General features: G+C 39.5%; 2 protein-coding genes across 4 annotated transcripts in view; one reads left to right on the top strand and one right to left on the bottom strand.

Moving 5' to 3' along the window:
- The window catches only part of SNX24 (sorting nexin 24), an 86316-nt gene extending 67891 nt beyond the window's left edge, over positions 1 to 18425 (top strand). For all 3 annotated transcript variants that reach the window (XM_062600303.1, XM_062600305.1, XM_062600304.1), the window contains 4 exons: positions 10266 to 10360; positions 12137 to 12169; positions 12892 to 12956; positions 17434 to 18425. In XM_062600303.1, coding sequence (XP_062456287.1) covers positions 10266 to 10360; positions 12137 to 12169; positions 12892 to 12956; positions 17434 to 17504 — 264 coding nt within the window. In that variant the 3' untranslated portion in view covers positions 17505 to 18425. The remainder of the gene's footprint in view (positions 1 to 10265; positions 10361 to 12136; positions 12170 to 12891; positions 12957 to 17433) is intronic.
- Positions 18426 to 20044: 1619 nt separating this feature from the next.
- PPIC (peptidylprolyl isomerase C) lies at positions 20045 to 26371 on the bottom strand. The gene is made up of 5 exons (XM_062599119.1): positions 26249 to 26371; positions 24068 to 24181; positions 23518 to 23611; positions 21761 to 21945; positions 20045 to 20474 (listed from the first exon to the last, which is right to left on the bottom strand). Exons 1-5 carry the CDS (start codon positions 26369 to 26371, stop codon positions 20346 to 20348), a joined length of 645 nt encoding a protein of 214 aa, XP_062455103.1. The 3' UTR covers positions 20045 to 20345.
- Positions 26372 to 27658: the final 1287 nt, after the last annotated feature.

Here is a 27658-nt window from a genome sequence, read left to right as displayed (position 1 = left end):
CGAAGAGATTGAATCTTTGCCTTTCATCTGTTGGCTTGAATCCAAAGTAGATTTTTTTTTTTAAAGAAAAAGTTTTTCTGAAGAAAACAAACCGTGGTGAGTTTTTCTGAAAATACATGCGTTTGAATCGATGGCTAATGCTGTCTGAGCAGCATTACAGTGTTGTTATAATTTGATTGGGTTTTATTCTCCCATGGAGCTACGGAAATGTTTTAAACATAAGAATTATTATAAGCAGAAGTTAATTTAACAAGATCTGAAAAAGCTGTATGTTTCTAAAGGGGATTTTCTGTGTTATAATGATTCTACAAAAAAAACTAGTTGTTTTCACAAATTAAAACAAATATGTTTTTGTTCCATTCCTGTGATGTCTGTCTGTACTGCTACAACTGACTTCTGTTTGCTTCAAACCATCTGTGTCTCTCATTTCCAAGTTTACAAGTGGTTGAAACTTATTTTATGCTTTTTTTGCCCTGGGGTAAGCGGCCACCTCATTAACTCCAGAATTACGGTATCACAGAGTAAATTGTTAATATACTAATCAGTCAGCAAAAAATAAACCAGATTTTTCCCTTGATTTTGCTGCTAAAGATAAGTAAATGTCTTGCAGATGCAACAAGTATTAGTGTATTTTCTTTTAAAAGCCAATTAAATTTGATGCGGGCTTCTGTGTTTTTAAAATTAATCACGCAGATTTCCTTACAGTTACTCTTCCAACATTGCAGATTCTAATAGACTAGCCTAGAGTTCTTATTTGACAACACATTTTTTGCTGAATGGGCTCTCATGTCTCAAAAACGATTTTTTAAAAATGCATACAAATCTAAGTGTATTTGGTCTGTTAGATTGCCCCTTCTTTACCTCTGCAAAAATGACCCAACGAGTTCATTAACCCCAAGTGCCGTGAATTCCCCATGCTTTCGACGTTCTCCCGTTCTGACTCTGGAGCGGGTACCTGCTGCTTAATCTAATTAGTTTCAAAGGGAACATCGAATCATTTCTCAAGAGTTTACTCTGACCCAAAACCTCTGACAAGAAAATATCAGGGAGACGAAACAAGAAAATTATTGTAGAGTTGAATAGCATTCTTGTTACAGTGCCTTACGCAAACGACGTACGTGAGGAAACGGTCTTCAGAAGAGGGTGATTTCTAGAGTTTTGACATGGCATTTGCGTGAGATGGTCGTTCTTGTGGCGAGCCAGGCTGCTTCCACAGCTCGCTTTATCAGCCTTCCTCCACCACCTGGCCCCTTCCTTGTTCCCAGCAAAGGCAGCACTATGAATTAGAGCTAGGAGACCTCTTTCTTAAGGAGTAAAATAGATAGATACAAATTTTATTTCCAAGCTGTTCTTAAGTCTTTCTTGGAGCTCTAGGATTTTTGTGGGCTTTTTCAGTTCATTTGAAGCTGCGTTATTTGACCAAAACCACGTTATTCGGCCAACAAATCCAACGTCCAGTCCAACGTCCGCATGTTAATAGAGCGGGCTGGGCTGCAGCGCCCTCGAATCGGGCTCGTGCAGCGGGCGGCTCGGGGGGGCCGAGCGAGCCGGGGGTGCTGCGTTGCTGCGCCCCTCTCGCGCCGCGAGCTGGCGAGTCCCGCTGCCGCTCTCGGCGCTCCGGATAGCAAGCTGCAGCTTCGCTCTTCAGCGTAGCGTTTTCTTCATGCTTGCTCATAGGTTTTCTTCTTTATTACTGACCGTTTACAGGCGTTGTAAACGTAGCATACAGAAAATACGTCAGTGGGGGGAAAATTCTGTACGGAAACAGGCAACAATTTTTTCAAACTCCTCTTTGAAATGCAGCGTAATTAAGAGTAAAGCAAAGAGTGATATTTTGAATGTGCTTTAATGTCTGGAAGTTAAACATGAAAATACTTACAAAACACTGTAGTTATTTTGCAGCTAAAATATTCTCTACCAAATAGTATTTTTCAATGAGCTGTGAATTATTTTAATATATTGTTCAGCCTGTCTACTTAAAACATTTAGTAAATTAAAAAAATACTTTTTTTTCACTTTTATTTCACATTTAGAGATGTATTTGCTCTCAGATAATTTTTATGCAATAGGACTAAAAGAACACAAGCGCTATTTGCTTCAAAGTGATGTTTTAAGATCTCTTAAAATGTTTGTTGCCTTCCATTAAGTTCCTTCTGTTTTATCCTTACTTTGTGCTAATTTTATTTGGCTTTACGCGTCTTTAATGGGCGTATTTCTAAAGTGAGACTTTTCACAGCTGAAAGTGAGGGAGAAGGGTTGGATCATCTCCCCTCCATTGCCCCTGCCACTTCAGCGCCTGCTCGCAGGGCCTAAAGCATGCCTCTTCTCTCCCCCCGCCAGCTATTTCAGCCTGAAAAGTCCTCGCTTATTTTTTTTGGTGGTGGTGGTTTTCTTTTAGTCTGGAACTTGTTCCATGCTTTGGGTAATCCTCGTTGTCCTGCTGTGACCCTCTTCCAGCCCCATAGTGTCCTTTCTAAGAATCTGAACCGTGCACGCTGTTCAAAGTAGTGGGCAAACCAGGAAATTAGAGAATAGCATTATATTCTCCCTCTTGTTGTGGTTCCTCTTTTAATATTTTCTGATTTTTAATAATAGGTAACTTTTTTTATAATTTCTAGTAATTTGTTGATTTCTTCTCTAATGCTTTCTGATAACATTTTTATATGCTTATTATTCAGTAACAATTAAAAAAGCAAATATTTATTGGATCTGTTGAAACCCCAAGCACCTCAGTCCTCTGATCACTAATGCTCAGCCCAAAACGCGTCACTGCGTGTGTTCCTTTTTTCCACGTATGCATCACTTTACACTTGTCTCAGTGAATTTGAAGTACAATTTCATCTCCCGTAATATATTGAGTCCTGTAAGATATTTCCTGATTTCTTCACAATTGACCCTTCTCTTTACTAAGTAATTGATATTGTTGGCAAATTTTGTTACCTCATTGCTAAGTTCATTTTCCGTGCTGCTTGTTAGCACACTGAACAGCATCAGTCCCACACAGATCTCTGAGCAGTGCCGATGGTGACATCCCTCCGTTGCGAGCACGGGCTGTGTACTCCTACCTTATGCTTCACTTCTAACAGGTTTTTTTTTACCTTTGGAAGAACCATGTCTGCCTGGTTTCCCTTAAAGCCTTGGGTGAGGGATTTTGTTAAAATAAGCCTTTTGGAAATGCAGATCGGCTCTATCAACAGGGTCACCCTTATCTGTGAGCTTGGTTGTCTTTTCAGGGGTTTCAAATAAGCTTTTGAAACAACGTAGCTCTTAACAGGAACCACGGTGATTTTTTGCTAACCTAATGTATTTATCGATGTGCTGCTGGTTCTCTTCCTTACTGTCGTTGCTACTAACTTGTCTTATACCAACTAGCCAGGGGTAAATCCCCAGATCTCTCCTGGTAGTCTTTTTCAAAATCATTGTTTGCTGTGGCGCAGTCTTCTGGTTCAGAAGCAGCCATGACCAATGCATTATACAGCATTTTGCTTCAGCAATTTCTTCTGCAAGATCCTTTGGAGGAGTACCGTGTGGTCCTCTTGACTTGTTACTGAACTGAATGAATACGGCAAACACTCTTCTGTGTATTTCATGACTTCAGTTAGAGACATTCTCTGATGAGGATCCACAAACAAAAAAAGAAAAAAGGAAAAAAAGAAAAGAAATATGTGTTTTAAACTAAGGATTCAGAGTTTAAATCTGGCAGTGATGAATGTTGTAAGGGTTACCACTTATTGAAAAAAACAGAAACATGCACAAATCCCCCAAATTTAGAGGAATGCTGTTAGGATTAAAAAATATATTGAAAGTTTGGAAAATCTAGATCTGATGTTTCCAATAACAGCTTTGTTCACCCTAAGGTAGAGTTTGCATTTATGAGGGTGTCTTTAATTACTTGCTCAGATACTGCTGTGTAGTTTGGTTTTTTTTCAATTAGATTTCTGCCTAATGCAGAAAGACCAGCGTATGGGAAGAGGGCAGTATCTGATTGCATGAAAACCAAAAACCTACTGGTTTCCAGACTTCCCAGGTGTCCTAATTTGCAACCAGAATATTTTTTTTTATTACAGCTTATTTGTATGTGATTATCTATTTAGCTGCTTTAAGCTTAGAAGAGAGGGCTGCAAGCTTAAACTTCTGCTTTTACCTACTTTTTTCCCCCTTTTTGTGTGTTTTAAAAAAACAGTGCAGTAGCTTTCTTCCAGACTTTCTTCCCCTGTACCTTTCAGGCGTAACTACCTATTTTCTTTAGTTTAGCATCCTAGAATGTGTCTGGATCTACTGATTTATACCTATTATTGTCTAAAGTATTCCTGCACCTGGTTAGTATCAGCAGCATTATTGACTTAGACTTAATTACCTGTTAATTGTTCATTCTCCTAGTGGTCCACTGACTCTTAAAAAACACTTCTGTTCAGTGATTTTAAAATCAACTTTTATTTCAGTGTCTGTCTTTGTCATTAATGGATCTGCTTCCTCAGTGTACTACCATTTCCTGTTAATTATTTTTAAAAGCCTTTCTTGTTCATGCTAATCTTTTTGCATAGCATTAACTCATACTGCCTTTCTGCTTCTCTTCTTTCCCTTTTGCTCTGTTGATTTTTTTCATTTTGGTTGCAGCTTTGTCTTATCCTTGAAACCTTTGAGCAGTGTCGCAGGAAACTATATTGACTGCTTCTACCTTTAATTCTTGTTTTCAAAGGAAATGTGATCTGTTGCACATTGTTTCTAATCTTAGAAGGGGTAATATCCTATTTTTCTATGAAGAGAGATTCGTTGTTTGCTTCTACTTCATTATATTCACAGTTTTCCAGATGTTTTTTGGTGATATTTTGTTATATTTTGCTGTTTTGTTTTTTTTTTTTTTCCACATCAAATGGGTTATACTTGGCTTCAGACCCATCCCTTGGTAGTTAAGCGTAAACTTAACTGTAAATGTATAATTAAGTAACTCTCTAACTAAAGTACTTACTACCACAAAACTTAATTGGTAGCACTTTTAAATCAAAGTGAGTCAAGTGCTCTAAAATTAGGTTAGATAAGGCTTAAGTGAAAATGCTAATAGTTTACAGTCACTGCCATCAAGTTTTATGAATATCTTTAATGAAGTTCCAGCAGTCATTTATCCTCTGTGCAGCTGGAGAACGTTGTGAAAGAAGTATTTGTCACACAGGAGGTATCTGGTGAGCTTAAGTTCACCAAAAGTATAATAAATTGGTTTGATAGTTGATGCGAGACTTTTTCTACTATTCTCCAGTCTTGAGGTTTGGGGGTGCAGCTCCCTTCTATTTATTTATTTATTATACGTTTGCGACTTTACGCAAAGTCCAGCCTTTCGTTTCTGTGGCTATAATTACTGTCATTAACTTCCAGGTAATATCTTATAGATCTTTGTAAGTATGTTGGCATATAATACTTACCATCAGCATCTTGTTTCTGTTCAAGCTCCCCTGTGTAGAGGGCACCCCCAGCACTATTGACTTTCCTGTGGTTTGTGATTTAGGGGCATTACCTGGCTGGTACTTCCTATACAGCATCACTTCTATTTCGCTGTGTGTGTGTTTTCATACTACTTATGTCCGTATGCAGAGTTTAGCTGATACTTCTTTTGTTCTTACAAATTCACCTGGTAATGGAAAGCGGAGAGCCCTTACTGTGATAATTTAAGTGACGTATTTAGAAATATTTCTTGCTGATGATGTGCAACATTCTCACTGCAGAAGAACTTTATTGTTCCTTGCCCTGAGTAATATAAAGCATTATATTGTATCTGCTATTTCTTCTTTGGAAAAGAAGAAAGCTTACTCTCAAAAGTCTGGTGCCTTCATCTACTCTATTTGGATTTTCATTAATATGTTCTTTTGCTAACCTTTTTATCATTTCCTGGGACTGTGTAAAGCAGCAGCAGGAAAGCAGGTTAATAGAAGAATATAGACTCTAAAGTGTTCTAAAAGATGTGGGTTTCGGTCCCAGTGGAGACTGACACTCCAGCCTACTTACTGTAGCTGGAACATATTGATTTTCTTCTCCCCCATTTTTAGCTGCACCACTGAATTAGGTTCTGTGAAGCATCTTTCCCTGTGAAGAGAGGAAAAACTGTCATGAACTTCTTCACCCTAACAGTACGGCATTTCAAACTGAACCAGAATGGAAAAGACTACAAGGAGCCTAAAAAAAAAAAAAAAAAAACTATAACTTAGCTCCCCCCTTTCATTTCTCCTTCACTGATGAGTGTTCCAGCAGCCTTGAGAAAGTGTGATAGATGATCATGCGAAAGGAATTTTAAAATATTTTTTTAAAAAACAGCAATAACAATAGTAAAAAAAAAAAAAATCCCCGAAAACAATGCATTCCTGTGGCATGATCTCCTAAGGTTAGCAAAGTGGTCTTGTTCAAGTTTTCAGCGAGATGTTCAGTTACTGTTATAATTGGCTGATGAGTAGGTTTGCACCTAACTAGAATGCCAGTGTTCGATTTCACGGTGTCCTCTGTGAAGATATGTCACCATTTACCCTGGCTTTAGTGACAATTTTCTAAAAAGGAAACTCGTGGGAAATCATTATACTGTTTATATGTCTCCCTTGTTGGAGAGCATTATCCTGTGATATTTTAGCACTGTTTTCCACTGCATGATGGCATCTAGCTAAGGTTAAGGCAGAACAAGTCCCTTTGCAATTTTGCGACTATATTTTACTGGCTGAAGGAGAAAAGATAACCGACAATTAAGTATTTTGGATGTCACTGAAAGAACATGTGCAACTAATCAATGACGTCCTTAGGGAACATGATTTTATGAAACTGATAAGGTAGAAAAATTGGGATTTTAGTGATTTGTGTTACATAATAATAATTGCACCCTTTCAAAGAAAAAGACATTTCTGCTGATGTAAACATCAGGCTTTCCCGTGTGGTTTCTTTTTTTTCTGAAGCATGCAGTAGTTCATTAAAGTGTGACAGTAACGGATAAACACCCTTTACGATTTTTTTTAAGAAAATATGGTGCTTATGCTCCTAGTTCAGCTGAAATCAATGAGTTTGAAAAATGTATTTCTGGAGTTGCTTCCCAAATCACTTGCTAGGGGCTGTATTGGGTGTTTTAGTTCTTTTTTTATTTTAGGAAGGAAATATGCATGCTGTTCTTTTTTTTTAAATTAGCCTATTTAACACTCTGGGGATGCACATTTGAAACTCATTGCTATGATCTTGGTAGAAATCAGATGCACTCGAAAACCACATTACTAATAGACTAATTGTAAGTTTTCATTTCTTTGAAAATATATCTTCTAAGTTCCTTACTGCAGAACATTGTAGGCAGTAGTCATGTTTACAAGGCAATGTCCTTTACTTACTTGAGCCAAGGCTACATTTGAGCACACTGCATCACAAGTAATAGTGGCTTAGAGGTTCACCTGCCGGTTCATTTTCTGCTTAGCTGTTATTTAAAGACAAAGTTTGCAAAATACGCATTTCTTAAAATTTTTTGTCAGAACTCAAAAATATGTGGTGATATCCTTTGTTCTAGGTAAATTAAACCAATTATGATCGCTTTTCTTTCTAACTTAAGAGTATTTACTGAACGAAAGAATATGAACTTGAGAATACTTCTGTTTTTCCCCTCGTGTCTGTTCTCCTACTAGTGGTGGGAAATACGGCTAGACATACACAGCTAATGCAGTGTGGCTGTTCTTTTGTTGTCCCTATTTTTTCTCTTTTCCTTCATTTTCTAGTGTGTAAATTGAAGGGCTGGATTATCTGCTGGCCCTTTTCCATTGAAGCCAATGGAGGCAGATAATTTGACCCTGAATTAGTATAATTAACCTGTGTCTTTTTTTTTTCTTTTTTTAAATTCCTTAAAATCCATATTGCATTACATTAATGGGAAAATCTTCCCATGTTCAGTGCAGTCATACCTCCCTTCATGAAATCCTGGAAATGACAGATTCCACATTAGCAGAGGCAGGGTGCAAATACAGTGCTGTGCAAAATTGCTTTTGCTTTTTTGCAAACTCTACATTTTCAGGTTTACTGATCATCACATAGAGGAATTAACAATTAACAAACTACTTAGAGAGGACTCTGAAATAGATGCCATTTCCTTAAATGTTTTAGTACAATTTTTTTGCTAATATCAGGGCAGATATTAGGCAGATAAGCTTTAGCTGGTTGGCAGGGTTTGAGCTGACTCGGTGCACAGCATAATGAGATACTAATCTGGAGTGGGCGGAAAGAGCAACAGAGAGGTTTGTTAGCCTTGTCGGGGCTATTTCTTTTTGCACAGTGACGTATCCTTCTGTTCTTCGCCCGCAACCGCTGTTCTGCTCAGCAGCCTCAGCTGACAGCTCAGCTTGTGGAAGAAGCTGTCAAGAAGCGTGAGGTTGCACGAAGTGTGGGATGCCCTTAACGCATCTTTATACAACTTGTTTGTAGTTCTCCGTTGCATGTTATCAGGGAGGTGGTTTTGTCTGGCATTGTTACGCAGTGCGCGCACCCTCTGAATATGCACCCCCCTTTTATGCATATCTTGAATGCAGAACAAGATGAATTTTGCAGCAGCAGAGTGCTGATTTCACAGAATGCAAATGAGGTGGCATGTAATGCAGCATCCTCGTATAGAGGTGAACTGAAAGGCTTAACACTTGCCTACATTTCAGACGTTCCTGTTTCTTCCGCAGGAGTTGACATAGCCGTTAAAATCTACAATACAGCAGTTCAGAAGCTCTGCGCTGCTGCGTGTTCTTCCTTTTTTTTCAGCTTGATAGTGGTGACCTCAGCTGCTGTTGAAGAAATGTAGCCACCGAATTCAGAGTTGGGACTATAATATAAAAAAGGAAACCGATTTCCAAATACTTCCGTTTTAAAATTTATTTCTCTCTTTAAGTCCATAGACATTTTAGGTAATTGTCACACTGTTTTCATTACACAGATAACCAAGCTGTTGGCTATTGAACCTTGGAGTTAGACTGATTTGAGCAGGTTGGACTAGGTGACCTCTAGAAGTTGCTTCCAACGTAAATTTTTTTGTGATTCTATTATCCTCCACATACTACTGCATCTTCTTAGTGATACTACGATGTGAAAGAATACGCGTGCAGGTTTAAGTTATCTCCTGAATGTAAGCAGAGGAGCCGTTACCGTTCTTGTTGCTTCTCTATGTGGATAGCTTTACTTGTGCAAGCAGTTTCGATTAACTAGTAATTTATGAATTCAGTAAAGCCTCTTCTGTACACACATTCGGTCTATGATCAGGCCTCAGTGAAGGAAAGCTATTTAGGAAAAAGCGTGTGGCTTTCATTTATCTGTGAAGTACTGTACTCAAACAGCTACGTAGATCTGTGTGTGCTCTGAGACTATTGCAGCATGAACAAGTAAGTAGGGATTGAATCTTTCAGTGAGTCATTGGTTGAATTTATAAACTATTTTGTCTGTTTTATGTGAAAATTAAAGATCAGCAATGATTTGGGGGCTGCTTCTATAAAACTGTCAGGGATCTATCCTTTTCTTTAAAAGTCATTCTTTCATGACAAATGCGTGCCGAACCATCTCATTAATTGCTATGTATGTTTAAGTAATTATACTGCTAATTAATTTACTTAACATCATAGAATCATCTCATCAGTGAAAAAAGAAAGAAGAGCGAGTCCAACCATTATGTTACTGCTCTGGAAGAACGTGGCGGGTCTAGAGAGACAGCAGCTCTTTGAGAGCTCTGTCGTTAGGGGTGGCAGCGTAGGTGTAAGGAGTATATTGTAAGCTGATCTGTCAAGCCAAGTAAACAGTTTACCTTGTTAGCATTTACTTACGCATGCATTAATAAAATTGTAAAAACTAAAGATTTCCTTTTTTCCCTGATGTGCCAGACAGGAATCTTCTGGGAGGTGTATGTGAAAGCACTGAGCTGTAGCTGCTTTATTTTATGTTTTGCATAAACAGAATTTTATTCACAAATGAGTGTGTCAGTACTTTACTTTCAGAATCAGACATCTCTGCATGAGATGCATCTAGCTTGTCACTGGTGATGACACATGAAAATATCTCCCATAGTCTAAGAACATAGTAGCATGAGCTGAATGTTTTTGATGTGATTCATTAAAAATTGTGGTTTCTCAATTGAAATGAAGCACTCCAATAAGTGAAAAATATTGGAGAAGAATTGAACAGGTGTTGCAAGTGAGAAGTGTTTCGCTAGCTTGAGCAGAAGTGTGCTCAAGTGTGTGATATTTAAAATACGAAAAAATCTTGGTTTTCTTATTGTCCCTTTTTTATTACAGACAGTCATTTTAGAGAATGAAGAACTCCCTAAAATATTTCTTGATTTCCTGAATGTTCGCCATGTACCTACTCTGCCAAAAGCAGAAAGCTGTGGGTAAGCGCTCATTTACTGAAAAATATATTGAAGCCAAAAGGCCCATATCCATTCAGTGCTGATGCAATTGCATTGACTTAAAATGGTCTTGCTGCCAACTCTTACACGGTAAAATAAATGGGCATTAGGGTCATGTTAAGTATGTTTATATATCCCCAAAAGGTGGTAAAATAAATTTAGTCTGTTCAGAGACACTAGTGAGATTTAATGTAATGTTCTTGGAAAGCAAAGGAGAGTTTAGATGAGAAAAATTGGGTTTTTGTAGATCTTGGAGTATCTGTTGAAAGGAGTTTTCAAAGATATTCATAAAAACTCACTACAATTTCATAGAAAGCCTTTGTGTGTGTATGTTTTCTGCTTATTAGTATTTGGATGAAATAGAAATTTATTCTGCAGCCATCTTTGACCACCCATGTGTGTTTGGAAATGGTGTCTTTCATCTCTTTGGTAACATCTGCCTCAGTGGCCATGTTGCACTTCCTCTGGGAAGGGTTCTTGATCAGGGCAGAAGAAAGGAATCCAAGTATGGTTATGATTAGTGTAAGGATAACAGAAATTCCCCAAATACCGTAACCAGAAACTCTTATATGTACAGGTGTAACGTTTGTAGGGAGAATAATCTCTTTTACTAGACAAGCTGATGTAGTTGGCAAGGCCAGCAGTGTTGTCAGAGCTTGTTCCCAAGAAAATGATGTGTCCCTTTCCTGCTTTTGGGGAGTTCCTGTGCATTAACAGCAGAGAATTCACACTCAGGAGGAGAATGGAGGAAGCTATAAATGATTTTGAGGTCCTCCTTAACTTAGAGTTGTCTACGGCCCAGAGTGGTCTCTAGAGTCTTTCAGACGTCTACCGCTCTGATGCACCTGTCGTCACCATTAAAGCAGAAGTGTTACCAGGACGGTTGCATTGCTGAGCGGTGGAACCACATTGGAAGCACAGCGGTGTGCAGAGAGCTGAGAACGGGTTGGAGGGAAGATCTAGTTTTTCCTATGTGGGAGTAAATCTGCACCTGCCTTTTGGTAAGATGCAAGAACGCAAAGGAAATTCAGTACAGCTTTAAATCATTTTCTACATCCTTAAACAGGTAACCTTGCAAAGGGTAATTTAGGTCTACATACAGGCCATGATTTTTCTGCAGATTCTTGACGTTGTTTCAAAAGCAGATAGTAAGATCAAGCTTGGAAATTATTGTTCACTTTTAGTACAGCTAATGTTAAAGATCTGCAGGAATTATTCTACGTATAACACACTTATACAATGGTTTTGAAAATGTTCATATCATAGCAAATATACTCCATATGCAGTCTATGTAATATTGTCAGTCATCCCACTTTCAGTACTGGAATGAAACTTAAATGTTTTGTCCTTACTGTCCAAAAAAAAAACAAAAAAGCTCCCCCAAATCTAAATATTCACTTTTTAGTGATCTAGAGACAAGCTAGCAGACAAGACTACAAGTTTTTACTTGTAGTTTATGATGTCAACCAATACCCTCAGTGGAATTATATCCTAGCACTGCATATATAGATAGATATGTATGCATGTGAGTTTATTATAGTGAATGGATGCTGCCACTTCCAAGCAGTGGCTGCAGAATGATAAGGTCTTTCACATTCATTTAATCATGTCACATTATGCAGCCACTGACCAGAAAAAGAATGCTCCCTTTGGTGGTTGTTAAAGGAATTTTCTTTTTCTTTTTTTTTTCTTTTTTTTTTTTTTTGCTTATTAAGTTAATTTTATTGTAATCAAAGTTTCCTCTTGCTTTAATTGCAGCTCATTTGATGAAACAGAATCAGAAGAATCAAGGTGAGCTTGATTCCTGTTCTTTTTAGGATGTTAGATTAATAAACTACTTGAAATTATTGGTGTTTCCTGTTTTTGTTCCTTGTAGTTTTAAACATAATATTAGTTTAGCCTTAAAACTAGGTATATTTGTTAAATATTGTGGCTGATTTCATCAGCTTTACTAGATCCACTTTTCATATGAACTGAGCATGCATCATGTATTGAGAAAGTTCTTATAAAACCGTAGTAGGATGTTGTCTATGAACGTTTCCACTCATTGTAGTGTATTGTTTGTAGCAAGGTCTATCAGAAGGAATTAGGAGTCTGGGTTTTCTCTGTGCGTTCAGTGGAGCTCTGTATACACTTGGTTGCACGACCTCACAAGTATATGCAGACAGAGGAGCAGATAGCGCTGAGGTTTCCCGTTGGTGAGGTAGCCTGCATTATGCTGAGTACCACAGCGCAAACGGGGGTGAGGAAGACTCAGAGCTGGCTGCAGGCTGCCCCACCACAACGTGACCTGTTTACCTCAGGTTTCACATTGATGGTTTCACTTTGGGGCTGAGGAACGGCGAGTGTTGCTCCCTGGAAATGGGGTGTGCTCCTCTTGACAGCCCCGGTGTGCTGAAACGCGCTGACACTGCTCTCGAGCAGCTTGATCACCTCGCTTTATCAAAGCTAGTTTGTAGAATATTCTGTTTATTGTCCCTTGATACTGACATCCCTGTTCTTGACCTTTCCAGCAAACTGTCCCACCAGCCTGTGCTGCTGTTCCTAAGGGATCCATATGTCTTGCCTAAAGCCAACGGTAATCAAACCTGTCATCTGTTAACAGCATTTTACTGATCTGACCCTGCACCACATAAACCACATTATTATTAATATAGGCCTAGTCAAATGACACCCGTCCAAAATCTAATAACCTGTCAATAAAGCCATAGTTCTTACGTAAGAGACTGCTGAAACCTTAAGTAGAATGGATGATTTATAAAAGGATGGATTTTTTCCCCCAGTTATTTTCTCAGTCAAATCTACTGAGAATTCAAATCAAAAGACTAAGAACATTGCTTTTCTTTTTTTGTTGTTGACCCTCTGGGCTGTTTTGCCTGAAGCATTTGAACTAAGAGGCCCAGTCCTTTGTAAGTGCTTTTTCCCTAAACACCAGTCGATTTACTGCAAGCATGTTTGTATTTCCATTTGGATTATTACTATTTCTTATCATTTATAACCTCTAGAGCGCTTTAGAAAAAAAAAAAAAGAATGTATACTTTAAGTGTAATTGATGGGTTCACTGGACATTCATGTTAGCCTTCATCTCTTAATACATGCTTCAAAAGAGTGTTTGAAATAGCTTATAATCAACTTTTTTTTTTTAAGTTCTCATTTCTTTGCATTATGAATACACATAGAGCTTATTCTCTATCTTCTTTCTAGAATTAAATATGTGAAGAAAATACTATTTCTAGTAGTGCCTTCTACTTGGATTTATCGTTTTACTTGATAGAACCGTTACTACTTCTATATTTTGCATTCAAAATGTTTTTGTTTCTAGATTTTTTTATATCTCTGGATACAATTCCATAGGAGAATTTTTTCCTAGAGCTGTAAATTAAGACTTTCAAATGTGGGATTTTACTTGATTTTACAAAATGCTGTGGTTGAAATCAAGAGTCAGGTTCTTGAGCTGCCTTGAAAATCACAGCACTTCGAAGAGTAATTTGAGGAAAGGACAGGTGTTGGCTTGTAGTTTCTGAGCCAGTGATGTGTACTTCCTCCACATTTTCAAGCTTTTCTTCAAAGCCACACGGACTGGGAGAGCATGTATTTGGAGGTTAGTGTCTGTTGCAGGCTGTGTCCACGTTAGCAAGTAGAATGGCCCAACAGGGTTGAGCTCTGGAGTCCTACTGAATTTGAAGTCCCAGGTATAGAGTGAAACAGTCGGTGCAGAGGACCTGCGTCACTGCAGTCCGCACTAGATACGTTCCAGGTTTTGGGTTGCTCACTTGTTTTTACACTTTGAACTAGCTTTAGCCTGCCCAGGTGGCTGGGCACCTGTTTGAGGTGGGAAAGCAAAGCACAAGACCAAAGCACCGAAGTGCTGTGCCTGGAGGTGGTGGGAAGGGTCACCTCCCAAGGCTACTGCTCACCCAAGCTGCAGCACTAACACCGGCGCACCTACGCAGTTCCTTCTGTCTGAAAGTTTGCACCATGCTGCGATGCTAATATTTAGAGTTAGCAACGTTGTATGTCTCACTCTTAATAAAGTTTAACATCCCTTTTAATTACAAACGTGAATTCCTCCAGAGTAGGGTGTAAATGGTCAACATCTTTCATTTCATACTATTCCTGAGAGAGATGAAACAGATTTTACATACAGTTAGCCTGAAACATGAAGATAGCACTTAAAGTTTCCAGCCCACACTAAGGTTTTGCTGTATGACTTCTTTTCAAGATTTGGCAGTTCTGCAACAGTATTTCTTTCTTCCCTAATGTGTATTCTTAGTATGGCTAAAATTCCTTTTATTGAATTCATTAGGAACTTTATAATGAATTTTGTAACTGTTCCTTTTAAGTTGTTCTTTACTTTGAATCAAAAATAAATGCTGCTTGTAACGTGTGACATGTTTAAATATCTAAAACAACGGGCTCTTCAGGCCTTTGCTAAGGCTTTCTTTTTGCATTTGACACACAGTGTCTAGAATTTCATACAGCAGGTGAATGTTCTTCCTTATCTTTGGAAGACCGTAAAAAAATAAATTCACTTGCAAGTTATTTAACTTACTCTTTTATAAATCAAGACAAACTAGAATGTGAATTTCAGCCTTAAAAAGGGGGGGCAGGGGGAATCAAGCTGTAAGTATAGATGTTATTCTGTGTTGGCTCAGTCTGGTTATAAAGAAAAAAGGCTTTTATACTGGCTAAATTTTAGCATTTTACCACTCGCTTGAATTTTGCTTTTTTTTTTTTCAGTTCACAGCACAGAAAAAAGATAAATGAGTCTTCTAAAATTTTCTCTGATACTTCCATAGGTTCTGATTCCTTTTTAAAAAGTAGTCATAGTTGTTCAAACTATGACCAAAAGTGCATGTCCATTATCAAATAACTGTTCATTGCATTTACTCTTTGAAGAAGTCAAATTGTGAGAGTCGTTTAGATCAGAAGCGGAGTTAATCTCTCCGGGACACAGGAATGCCAATGTTAACATTTTCCAATAAAAAAAGAAATTGTGCAGTTGTGGGGTTTGTAGTGAAAGAAAATAGATGTTCGTGGGACATAACAGTACAGTGAGGAAAAAATTTTCACTCTTTGAGTGTTGTCTTTACAAAATACTGTGCTGCCATTACTTTAGCATTGTTGTGTTGCAACAGAATTTTTCAAAAATAGTAGTTACAAATAGCATTGATTTTTTTTCAGATTCACTTTTTTTCGTAACAGCTGTGCACTTGAACACATCTTTTGTGTAAGGCAGCCATTTCTTTTTTAATAAAACGCAAAAGACCAATAACATTCTGTTTTGAAGAAAAATGAAGAAAAAATCTAAAATGATGCATCATGCCTCAGGAGTTGAATAGTGTAATCTCAGATTTCCTGTCATTTGGTTGAAAATTGTTCTGCTGATTCTTTAATCCATGTAGGGGATCTGTGAGACTGCATTTCAGTGTATTTGTACATTAAAATTAAATTTATATGCTTGATTTTTTTTTAAGCAACAAAGCCTCACAGTAAATCTGGTGCTGTAAACTTGTTTCATTTTTTTAATCAATATTCATTTTCCCATATACACTGTTTGTCCTATATATTACAGAAGAACCAGTAAAAACAGGTTTCTGAAACATCAGCATTTAATTTAGCCTGAAACCATCTGATTGCTCTTACAAAGTGTATTTTTAATACCATTAATGACAATAGCACAGGGTTAGTCTAGCAGAGCGATTTGGGTTAGCTGAGCTTGCAGGACTTCAGAAATCATTATTGGATTCAAAATATTAATGAGCAATTTATAATGACTTACTATCAGAAATTGGGGAGAAATATGCATGTATTGTTTGTGGTGGAGATTCAGTCATAACATCATCCTTAAAATCTGTTTGCAAAATCTTTAATACCATAGAATCACTTTATTAATACCTGCTAGTTTTAACACCTATAAGCCAAAAAAATTGTTTTCTTGTTGAGTCCTGATCTACTTACTGCTCAATATTTTTACCTTCAAAGTGGTTTTAGCAGGACTAGGGGCAAAACTTAATTCCCACCTGTATTAGGTGATCTAATTTATCAAGTATCTTACGATTTTAATGGAAGCTGCATCTCACTCTTTCTGACTATCCCATAGGCTAGTAGCTGAAGGAAAGATTTGATTGGAGTGGGAAGTTCTGTACAAGATACAGTCTGTTTATTCGTATATGTGTGTGTGAATGTGTGTGTGTGTGTATATATATATATATATATATATATATGTACATCTTCTAGGCAAACCCATTTCTTTGGCTATTTTAAGATCATAAGATCAGATCAGCCATTTTTAATGTTAATGCCTGGTGATTAAAGTAACCCCTTCATTAAGAAGGCAGGAGCTGGTGCATTTGAAAAATGTTTTCCCTTCAGTAATGTACATCCTGCCTTTCCTCTGTGTGGATCTATTGCTGTCTTTCCTTGGGTAATTCTTTCATGGTAAATTTAACATGAAAAGTGTCAGTTTCCGCTCTATCTGTGGTGAGAATAGAGTTTTTTCTCTTTCTGATATATTATAGGATGACTTTATGTAACATATGTGACATTTTATGTTGATTACACGGTCTAAAATTTTCCTGTCTCAAATGATCATCTCTGATGGCACAGGCATCCTCAAGTCTGCTCAGTCTAAACACTGCTGTAAACCACAATGGAAAAACAGCTCTGAAGTATTCCCAGTAGCAATCTTGGAATTCCTTCAAGTATATTGAGATTTTGTTAGAAATTGAATTGCCACTGTAATCCATCTTCCTTGTGAGAAAAGATTCAGATAAAGAGCTGGAGCCTAGCAGCATTAAGTATTAGAGCATCCCTTTAAATCAATAAACTACAAATCTGGCAGCGCATTCATGCAATGCCCAGTGCTATACTAAAGTGGCTTTAGTGCTGAAACAGCATTACTAATAGCACATCCCCAACATGGGTAAACAGTTGAGTGATGCAATAACCTAAATTATGCTGGGCCTTGCCTTGTTAAGTTCCACAAAAACATTTAGATTGTATTGACATAGGTAAGAAAGCAAGTTTTGTTTGTTTGTTTGGGTTTTTTTCAGATGACTTTCCAAATGTAGTTATAGAAGGCATTCTGCACGGAATATTTTATCCTCATCTACTGCCCAGGTAGAAGTGGCATATGGCTAGAAGAAGCTGAAGCAAGTCTCCAAGTCATGTTCAATGGAATTAATGGGAATAAAATTCTGAAATGTGATAATTATGCTCACAAGAGGGACAGCCTCAGTTGAAATTCAAGCGTTATATCTTTTTATGGTAAAAATCAGTGTCATAACTGCTGCTTTTTTTTTTTTTAAAAAAAAAAAAGATATGGAAGCAACAGTACTGAAGTTATTTAAACCTTATCTCTAGACGTGCTCTATTTAACACTAAAAGCTGAAGTAAGTCATACACTGAATTACACTAAACTTTGAAAAGAATTGAAAGTTTTACTAATTATTTCTGGATTTCTGTCATAAATTACACTAAACCTTTGTGCACTAGGATTTTACCCAGCACATTACCCATTGCTGGCAGTGGACAGAAAGTGCTGGCACTGAACAGAGTATGTGAGAGATTGCAAAGAAGTGATTTTAAAAGCAAGAAAAAAAATGGAAAGTAACTTAAAAGTATTTTGTTCGTTTTTCTTAAGTTATTTTAAAAACTGCTCCTTAATATTAGGTTGGAAAAGAGCCAATGCATGTATATGGAGAGTTTCTATTGGAAAACAGGCTTGTATGTTTTGAAATACGTAGCTCTCTTCCAGGAAGTTGTCTAGACTTCATCTAAAGGATTTTATCTACCAGATTTTTACATGGCATTTATGAATCTCATTCAGTTATGACATCTTATGTGTGTGCATGTTTACTCTTCAAGTCAACTTGCAGACTGTGTTCCATATCTTAACATTTTATGAATCAGTGCATATGATTTTGTGGTAAGCTGAAGCAAGATTAAGTAGTAAAATAATAAACTAAAATGCATATATATGTTCAGATTTAACTGGAAATTTGTGTGTTACTGAACATTACAAAATAAATTACTAGAAAATGAATGTACTTTGTGTGCGTATCTGTTCAAATAAGACATTTCTCAGACATTGTGCTATCAGAGGTGGTACTCACATCTCCATATGAAGCATGAGAAAATACTTGGGTGTCTGCTCCTTTAGGACTCTCAGCACTATGCTATCTGAAGATTTATACAATTTTGTATCTTGGAAAAAAAAGGAAAACATTTTTCAGTGTAGGTGGATAGCCAACAATTCACTGCATTAAACAGAAGAAGGGGAAGTTGTGCAAAAGAAGTAATGGCAAAGCTGGGTGCTAACACAAACCTGATGCTGGAGAAGCAAGAGTTGCCTCCTCCTGTGTAATCTGTTTTAAAGGTGCTTGGGGGTGGTTGGGACCTATTTAGAAAGGACACCAGTGATCTCAGCCTTATTCAGCCCTCTACCCTCTGAGCGATCAACCTTCAGGAACGAGCTTTAGCTACTAGTGCAAAGCTGCAGGGATGAGAGAGAACATGCCATTCTTGCTCTTGCTTCCAGAGTGCAGCTTTTTAGTGACTTTTAAAATGAACGTTAGGGGAAAAAAAACAGCACGACCTGAACATGGATAAAATTGAAGCCTGATTGCCTAGTACTAAGCAAATTTGGAGGCTTTCTCCATTCCTCTTGCTGCGTTTTGAAGAGGAGAGTAATCCTTCCACAGTTCTTTGCAAAAAGTGTCAGTACTTCCCTTTGCCCTGGGGCTGTGCATGGTGAACCAGCAGAAGCAGTGCTGCAACGGCAAATCACCCCAGGTAAATCCCTGCCCCCCAGTGTCTTCCTGTTCCCTTGGGGGTGGGGGGGCAGCAGGTACTTACAAGCTGTGGGCTGGGTGACTAGGGCCCCTCTCTGCAGTACTCACTTCCCCCACAGGTCATCTCGCGTGAGCTTCAGGACAGTGTCCTCTTAAAAGGTAAGTAAGTGTCGTGCTACCCACTTTGCAGGTGGGTGAATCCATTACCAGATCTAGGAATTAGCTCTTCTATCTTGAATTTTTAAAACACTGCAAACTCATGGGAAAAAATCTGCATCTCTTTCCTGAAAAATATTAACATGTTTTTTAAAAAAAATGTAGTACAGTTGTCTAAGTGGTATCTTATACTGAACTTGTTTAAACGCTACCAATTTAGAAGTAAGGTAAAGGGTATTTAAGTAGCCTAACAAAAACAATGAACTTAAAGACACATCTCGAGCACACAACGAAGCTTTTAGTTAGTGTTTTGGAGCTGCATCTTAGATGGTATTAGTTATGTGTTATAAAATGCTTTGTGCTGTAAAACAAGGGGTTTTTAAATCATTTTCTAACCAACCATTTTATTTACCAATAAATTAAGCTGCTCTATCTTGATTACAGTATTGTATCTGAATACAGTCTTTTATTGAAAGACAGTAGGGGCTTTATCTGACACATTAAGATCAGAGAGATTTGCCACCCCTGCTCTTTTATTTCTTCGAAAGCAGCACCCTTACATCATTTATTGAATCAACTGAAAAAAAGCCCTTTTGCAAAAAAGCAGCTCTTTATTAAGTATTTATTTGAAATCAAGAGTGTTTTTTCAAAACATTTCAATATTTTACTTTTTACAGGAATCTTAAAAAATGCAGATATTCTCACAGAAAATGTTATCAGATAAAATAGCAGTAACAGATATTGTAAAATTTCTAAAGAAAACAAAATGACTTCAATTCAAAACCTTTGAAAAAATAGAAATATTTTGAAATTTTTCAGGTAAGAATTTTTCTGCAAGTTCTAGGATTTAGTGGGATATGAACTTCAAGTTTTATGTATTTGGCAGATGTTAAGTATTGTCTAAATATAGTCTCGTATGTTTTGAGGAAAAAAGTCAATGGATAATTGAGATCAGTCCAAAACTTAGGCCTGAAAGAAGAATGACTACATTTTATTTCCTATTCTGGTTTTTAGCCTCACCAGTCACCTACTTCCACTACAAATGGTTCCTTTACAGCTATTTTGCCACTGTTCACAATCACGCAGTCTTGAAGGGGGCGATCATGTTCATCTGTTTGCTGAAGCTCTATCGAGTGCACCACAGACTGTTTAAAAGAGAGTTCAGGTTAGCCAAGGAAACTCCAGCGGCTCAAATCCAATACCAGGTAAATAACTAAATGCTCTTAGCGTTTATTTGTTTATTTTTAAGCAACTTCTGAACAAAGACCTTTACCATGTTGAGTTCCCACAGACGTCGTCTTTCCATGCTATAAATTGTGCCACTCCGCAACTGGCACGCAGTTGACAGCACTAACATGGAAGGCTGCAGGCCCTTCTGAAAACGCTTCCAGCCAGTAAAAATGTTAGAAAGGAACAATTGAAAATATCCTTTCAAATGATCAACCCAGCAAACACGAAGTCTACCTGTGATCTTTGAGCAGCAATTGAATCTACACATCATAAAGGATAAGCAGTAAGTTTTTTTTCTGATCATACAGAATAATTGTGTCTGATGACTCCCGTTACTCTCACATAACCTATGCCCAGATGGTACAAGTAGGCACCATGCTCTCCAGTATCTGGCTTTAGGTAATTGCTAATTAATATACCTCTGGCCTAAAACTCTCCTCAACATTTTTTAATTACTACTGTAGCCGATGAGAACTGAATTCAATATGAAGGGTGTGGGGCAAGGGAAGAGTTTTGATTTGATGAGGCTTTCAAACTCCTCATAGATTTGATCAATGCAACAAGTCATATTTTCCCCATTCATTTCAACATCGATTAAGGGAGTAAGTTAAAGGGAAAACCAGATTAGTACAAGTACAGTCAGCTGGAAGTACGATTTCTTAAACTGAAATTCTGTTCCTCTACTGCAATCAAATATTTATTCAGTTTGCAGCTGTACATTCTGAGGATGCTGGTTATAAGTCTTTTTTTTTTCTTTTTAAACAGATCTAAATATATGCATTTGTATACTTCACATCTTCTAGAAGACCAAACTGTGAAAGTGTTACCCACAACTAGCACATGTTACAAAGCTAGATTTTAGCTTGTGGAAATAAATTATTTCATAGTGAAAGACAGACCTGAATTTATCCAATATTTAGTATGTAAAGGTGTCAGTGTTGATTTTGATGCTTAGTAGTCTAAAAACAAGAAATCTGAAAGCAAAAGGGATGATTAAAGTTTCCATTTCTGTAATCACCACTTGCCATTTCTGTTGTAGTTTAAGCACTTCACATACATTTTCTATCTTGTCCATGTTAGATAACAAACAATAAACCGTTTTGAATGACTACGGTATGATAAATTACATCCACAGAGATGTAATACTCTGAGATTTGTCCTGATTTTCCTGGAGTAATCTTACCACTATATTTTAACTCACCATTCCATCAAGGACTTTACCAAATACTACATGTTTTCCATCCAACCAGGAAGGCTTTGTCACACTGATGAAGAACTGGGATCCGTTAGTATCTGGGCCAGAATTAGCCATGCTAACCCATCCAATTCCATAGTGTTTGAGTTTAAAGTTCTCATCTGGAAATCTTTCTCCATAGATACTCCTTCCTAGGACACAAAATAATAAAGCAAACTTAAATAAATAATAAAAGAAATCTTTTTGTTCAAAATGGAAAAAATTAAGCATAAATTCAGGAATTGAGAAGATTCAGAGGCTGAGTAAATGCAGCACCATAACCGTCATTGCTAGATCCTCAGTGATCCATAACTAAAAGTACTTTGTACGTAGAGGAAAGAACAAAAAAAGCTAAAACACCAGCTATAATGAGGAAATATTTAAAGCTGATTATCCTTTAGCCTCTGAGTTTAAGAAGTAAGCCGAGTATCTGCAAAGGTCCTGCTTACATACACCACTGAATAATACTATACTTTGCCCTGTTCAGCAAATTTAAATTAGGTAATTAAGGCCATTCAAATAAGGTAACCATGCTTTGTGACAATTTTAATACGTAGTTTTATAGATTTTTTTTCTCTAGTACATGAAATTGCTTTAGACATGTTTAGAAATACAGAGACCAAATGAAAGTTAGCTTAAAAGAGTCAGTGTGGAATTGTATAAATATTACATAAGGATTTCAACGTTCCTAAAATAATTTAGAAGAAAAAACATGAGAGTCATGTTTAAACTACCATAATTTTGAAAGGAGAAGGCTGTCTCGTTCTTTATTTGTACAGTGCCTAACACAGTAAGGCACTGTTCCCAGCACCCCGCCAGATACTACCCCAAGGTATCAGCAGGCAAACGCACACTGCCTACCTTTAACGCTAAACTGCGGCTTCAGTGTTTTAGCCTTCCCCATTGTTTAAACTGCAAGGAAACGCATGTGCTGCGCGTGTTTCCCTTCTGTCCCAATGGGGAAGTCGCTAACATTGTATGCGGAAAGTTCAAATCGTAGCACCCAAAGAACGTGGTTGTAAAGGCAGAGAGGAAATCAGACGCCAGAACGCATGCAAGGCAAGAGATGCTGCGCTGGGCATGCCCTCCAAAGTGCCTTCTGGCTGAACTGGTTTTCTGGAAGCTCAAGAGAAAGAAGTGATATAAATGGCCAGAAGCTAGGTATAGCGAGTCAGACCAAAGGTAAGTTTATGATTTTAAATTTATTAAGAGAAAAAAAGGGAGGGCACAACCCTCGCTTTCTAATTTCTCTACAGCTGCTTTGAAATTCCTTCCCTTAGCACACTTCAGAGAGCTCGACCAAGCTGGGTGAGCTGAACGGAGAGGACAGTGTGTGCCCTCCCTCCTTGCCTTCCCTCTACGCTTGTCACTGTTTCCATCCAGATTAGTTTTCTGCTGGATAATTCGAGTTGGTTCACGTACAGATGCAATGAGTACCAGGGGGAAGGAGTAGAAGCACACAGCCAGAGCAGAAATAGACAGAAAAGATCTATCTGCAAAAATTGAGGACAGGGGAATCCCTAAGTATACAGATAATCTGGTAATCCAAGTATTTGCAGCTAATACGCCAAGAGGCTTAGAACTATTTTGGATGCTTCTCAAAGAAATGTTTTCTTCATTTATTTTAGTTGAAAGAAAGAGCGGCAATACTGTTTCACCCATCTTTTCAGTAAACATTCAAAGGTGCAACAGAAAGGGAAGCTGGAAGATACTGAGCATGTTACCTCCTGATCCATCTCCAACAGTAAAGTCCCCTCCTTGAATCATGAAGTCTTTGATCACACGATGAAATTTACTTCCTTTGTATCCATATCCTCTCTAAGAAAAGGAAATAGTTTTTAAGTGAATATAACACCCAGTCCTACACAGTTTTATGGGAATAAGCACATGCTGTGAATGGTCATTGTCTCTCAGAATATACCACAACCTGAGATAAACACTGATCAGAAACAAATTAAACTGAAATACAGGTGGGCTGTGCTGGCACAGAGCAGGTATTATTCAGCACTTTGATGCACTGATCGCAGTACTTCTGCCTGCTAGATCTGCAAGCTAGGGGTAGACTGAGGTGACGTCCAGTAGCTCATATTCACATTTTGCAAATAAAACTGCAAGGCTTTAGGGATGCACACAAGACAGCACAGCCTCTGGGACGGCTCTCTCCCTCACCAATTCCACTGAATTAAGACTGACAGTTCACACCTGAAACAGCATTTAACAAACATTTACTTCCCAGACCAAACTTGAGTACATAGTGAGAGAAAAACCACATACTTCTCCAGTTGCCAGCACAATGAAGTTCTCCACTGTCTTTGGGACAACTTTTCCAAACAATCCAATTACAATTCTGCCAACATCTCTGTCTCCAATCTTCACATCAAAGAAGACCTGGATGTTTTTGTGAAGAAAACAAAAGTGATACAAATATGAGCACAACAAAAAGGCAAGCCTTTTGAAAACTTGAAATGGTAAGAAACAACCTTTGGCTGGTCTATGTTAACTGAATCCTTCAACTGCTGAAGGTGCTGCTTAAGAAAAATCTTCTCAGAGCTACTGACTTCAGATTATGCAGAATATGCATGAGACCTGGCACTTATATGTTTTGATTCTTATCCCTTTTAAGTGCTCTGTGGGACTGTTCTGTCACAAGATTGTAGGTAAGGTTCAAGAAGCTTTTTTCCAGCTATGCATATATTTAGAAGGCACTGTATGAAACAATATGGAAAAGACGAAATATGAAAATAACGAAGAACAATGTTGCTATTCCAGCATCATGAACAATTTCAAGGAACTATAGTACAGACACTTCCCAAAAAAGAGAGTTTGCTGTCCACTCTTGATCTTCATTGTTCTAGGCATTACAGCGTATGTAATTATATATGAAAGCCAAAATTTCATTCAATCATCAAACAATGAGAGTAAAATCTTATTGCTAAAGCATGAGGTTGTCCTCCTAAATATGAATTCAGAACTGTCCAGAGATATAACCAGGCTACATTAGATAGCTCATTGTCTAAAATCTTCAACGTAGACACTGCTAAAAAGAGTACTTGAAAAAAGACAAATTAGTTTAAAAGCATTTTAATATAGTTCAGAACATATCAATGCATATTTGAACAAGCAAAAATGTTCCAGTGACTACAGAAAATAGGAGCAGCTGTCAGGAAACAAGGCATTTTGAAGTTCAGAGAAAGTTACGTAAAGATTATTAAAACTTCTAAGAAACAGCAATATGTATTCCTACGACGTGGTATTTGTTGTTCCTTGTGGCACTCGACCAAATATTACTTGTCTGCAACTCTAAGAAGTTACTCCAATAACGATAATAAATGACCATAGTCTCTCTCCAATATGAATGCCTCTTTCACGCTCTCCTGCTAAACATTTCTACCATTTCTTGATCTTCCACGTGGCTGTGACTGCTGAACTTCTGGATAACATTATAACGAACATAAAGAAAATAAAATTCCTTTTGCTACACTTCATCCACTTCCTTGGCACCAAACAACGTACTTCTTCCATGTGTGACTCCCAAAGTATTAAGAGCACGGTTTCATTGATTGCTTCACGACTTTGTAGACATACCTCGCTGAGTTTTGCGGCCAGGCCTATCGAAGCAGGGGCTACTGCGTGCCTAGGATTTCTCAACACAGCTTGCACTTCCAGGTAGGACTGCCTGCAATGTACCAGCCTCGGGCAACGCAACTGGGGCTACCAGACAGCACTCCTGGGTCAGGTCACCAAACGCTTTACAGAGCGGAGTCAGTCACACAGGGCAAACCCAAGCCAAGCGCTGCACCACGCGGGGCAAAGCTACCGGCCCACTCCGCGTTTCCAAGCGGCGCTCCTGGGGCTCACCCTGCCCTCGCAAACGCAGCACACGCTGCTCCTGCTAGCGCTCCACGTACCTGCACCAGGCGGTCGGCGCTTTTGGAAAGCTCTGGGCTTCCCGATTACATACTGTGCAATGTGCCTGTGCGTGCTTCTGGCAGGAAATCCTGCACGCAGATACGGGAGCCCTAGGTGTCACATTCGCAGAGAGAAACCCTCTTCTTTTAAGCCATTTTTCACAGTTCTTTGCGAGGTCAGTGAGCATGTAGATCCTGGAGTCTGGTCCCCTCAGCAGAGCACGCCTGCATCTCCAAAAACTCCCGGTCAGATTCTTCACCAAAAACTCTTAAAGAAAATCGGTCGTTGTGTTTTACACAAACCTCTACTGTTACTTGCAACGTGCAGCGGTTATTCCATGACGGGAAGAAGGAAAGGAAAGGAAAGGAAAGCCGGCGCCGCCCCGCAGACGGCGCGGAGCCCGCGCGCACCGAGACCCGGGGGCGCCGCCCGCAGCGGCCGCAGGCGGCCACGCCGCGCAGCCGCCAAGCCCGACGCCGCGGCCACGGCCCGAAACGCCCGCGACGCCGCGAAACGGCCGCGCAGCCGCCGCGCCGCGGCAGTCACCTTGGCTGTCACGCTGGGTCCCCTCTTCCTGAAGCCCGAGGCCGCGGCCGGGGCCCGGGCCAGGAGGCAGAGGCAGGCGAGGGCGCCGAGCAGCGCCGCCGGGCGCGGCCCCCCGCCGGCCATGGCGCCGACGCGAGCGCTGCGCCTGCGCCCGCCGCGGCCCGGCCCGGCCCGGCCCGGCAGCTCCGCCCGCGCCATGTGGCGGCGCGCGGGGAGGGGAGGGGAGGGGCGGCCGCGGAGGGCGGGCGGGCGTCGCCGTGTGGGTCCCCCCTCCGCGCGCCGGCCGGGCCCGGCCCTGCTTAGCTTCCGCGCGGGGAGGGGGGAGCGACGCGGGCTGTGGCGGGAGCAGGCAGGGCGGGCGGCCCTCAAGGGAGCCTGGACGTGGGTCCTCATCCCTGAGGTTCCTGAGGAGCAACACAAGCCTGAAGGGCCTCTGGAGACGTGGAAAGTGGAGCAGTAAGCCTTTCTTTGGCTTCCGCTGCGTTAGCAGTGAGGGTGCGCAGCTCGGCGCCCGTGTTTGTACCCTTCGCTTCAATCAGGGAAGAGCTGCACCAAAATGAATTCAGTAAGTGCAAACCGTTGCCTGCCAAGACAGGGGAAGGGGACCCTGGTCTAGCAGATGATTTGAGCTTTAGCCCTATTACCTTCTCTGCTCAAAAGTTGTCTCCACTTAGGATCTATTCTAAATGGTGTTGCTGCTGCAGTCCCGGCAAAACTTGCAAGTTGTCCTGCGCAATCAAATTTGTGGTCTCCCAACCTACAGGATAGGAAAGAAAAACAGTTAATAAGATACTCGTACACTGCAAGCAAAAGAGTAACAGTGGTACACGTAAGCACAGTCAGGATTAAACCGTGTGACTGCGTGGCCCAGGCAGGCAGATGGGACCTCGCGTAGGCAGGGCCTGGTGCGGGCTGCAAGGGCAGCCCCAAGCTGAGGGGGCTCGGGATGTGTTGGGTGCTGCTGCGCCTGCGCCGCTCCCGCCGCTGAACCGGCGAGCTTGAGGCTGCCCCGGCGTTAATAAGTCGAAGGGGCCGGTTTGTAGGACAGAGCTCTGGGTGCGATTCAAGACGTTTGCCTGGTTGCCTTGAGCTAATTAGATCTGCTTTCAGAGCTAAAGCCAGACGAGTTAAGGTGGCATAGGCATAGGAGACCTCCTCTGGCCCTCCCGTTAGTGCTTGATGTATTTCATACTCATTAAATATGAGAGCAGAACCGAAGCTTTACTGTTTCTTAGGTTGGGTTCTCCTATGTGTCAGCCCCGCTGCAGTGAACTGGATTTTCTCTGTTGGTGTAAAAAGGTAATTCAGGTAAAAAGGAGAATTCAGCATTATGATTCAGCTGCCTTCTCTGCATTGCATCATTGCATACCAGTGGTATTTGACTTGCTCCTGAGTTAAGATTTACTGCAG

Source organism: Rhea pennata, chromosome Z, assembly GCF_028389875.1.
Source record: "Rhea pennata isolate bPtePen1 chromosome Z, bPtePen1.pri, whole genome shotgun sequence".
NCBI classification, from domain to species: domain Eukaryota; kingdom Metazoa; phylum Chordata; class Aves; order Rheiformes; family Rheidae; genus Rhea; species Rhea pennata.
The sequence above is the reverse complement of the archived record's forward strand: the minus strand, read 5'-3'. Positions and strand labels throughout refer to the sequence as shown.

Bases quoted from the DNA above. Each gene is read 5' to 3' on its own strand.
- PPIC (XM_062599119.1), bottom strand. From the start codon at position 26,371: ATGGCCGGCGGGGGGCCGCGCCCGGCGGCGCTGCTCGGCGCCCTCGCC. The intron at 24,182-26,248 runs GTGACTGCCGCG...AAAAACATCCAG, and splicing joins GACCCAGCGTGACAGCCAAG to GTCTTCTTTGATGTGAAGAT. The intron at 20,475-21,760 runs GTGAGTTAAAAT...TCTTTTAAACAG, and splicing joins GTAAAGTCCTTGATGGAATG to TCTGTGGTGCACTCGATAGA.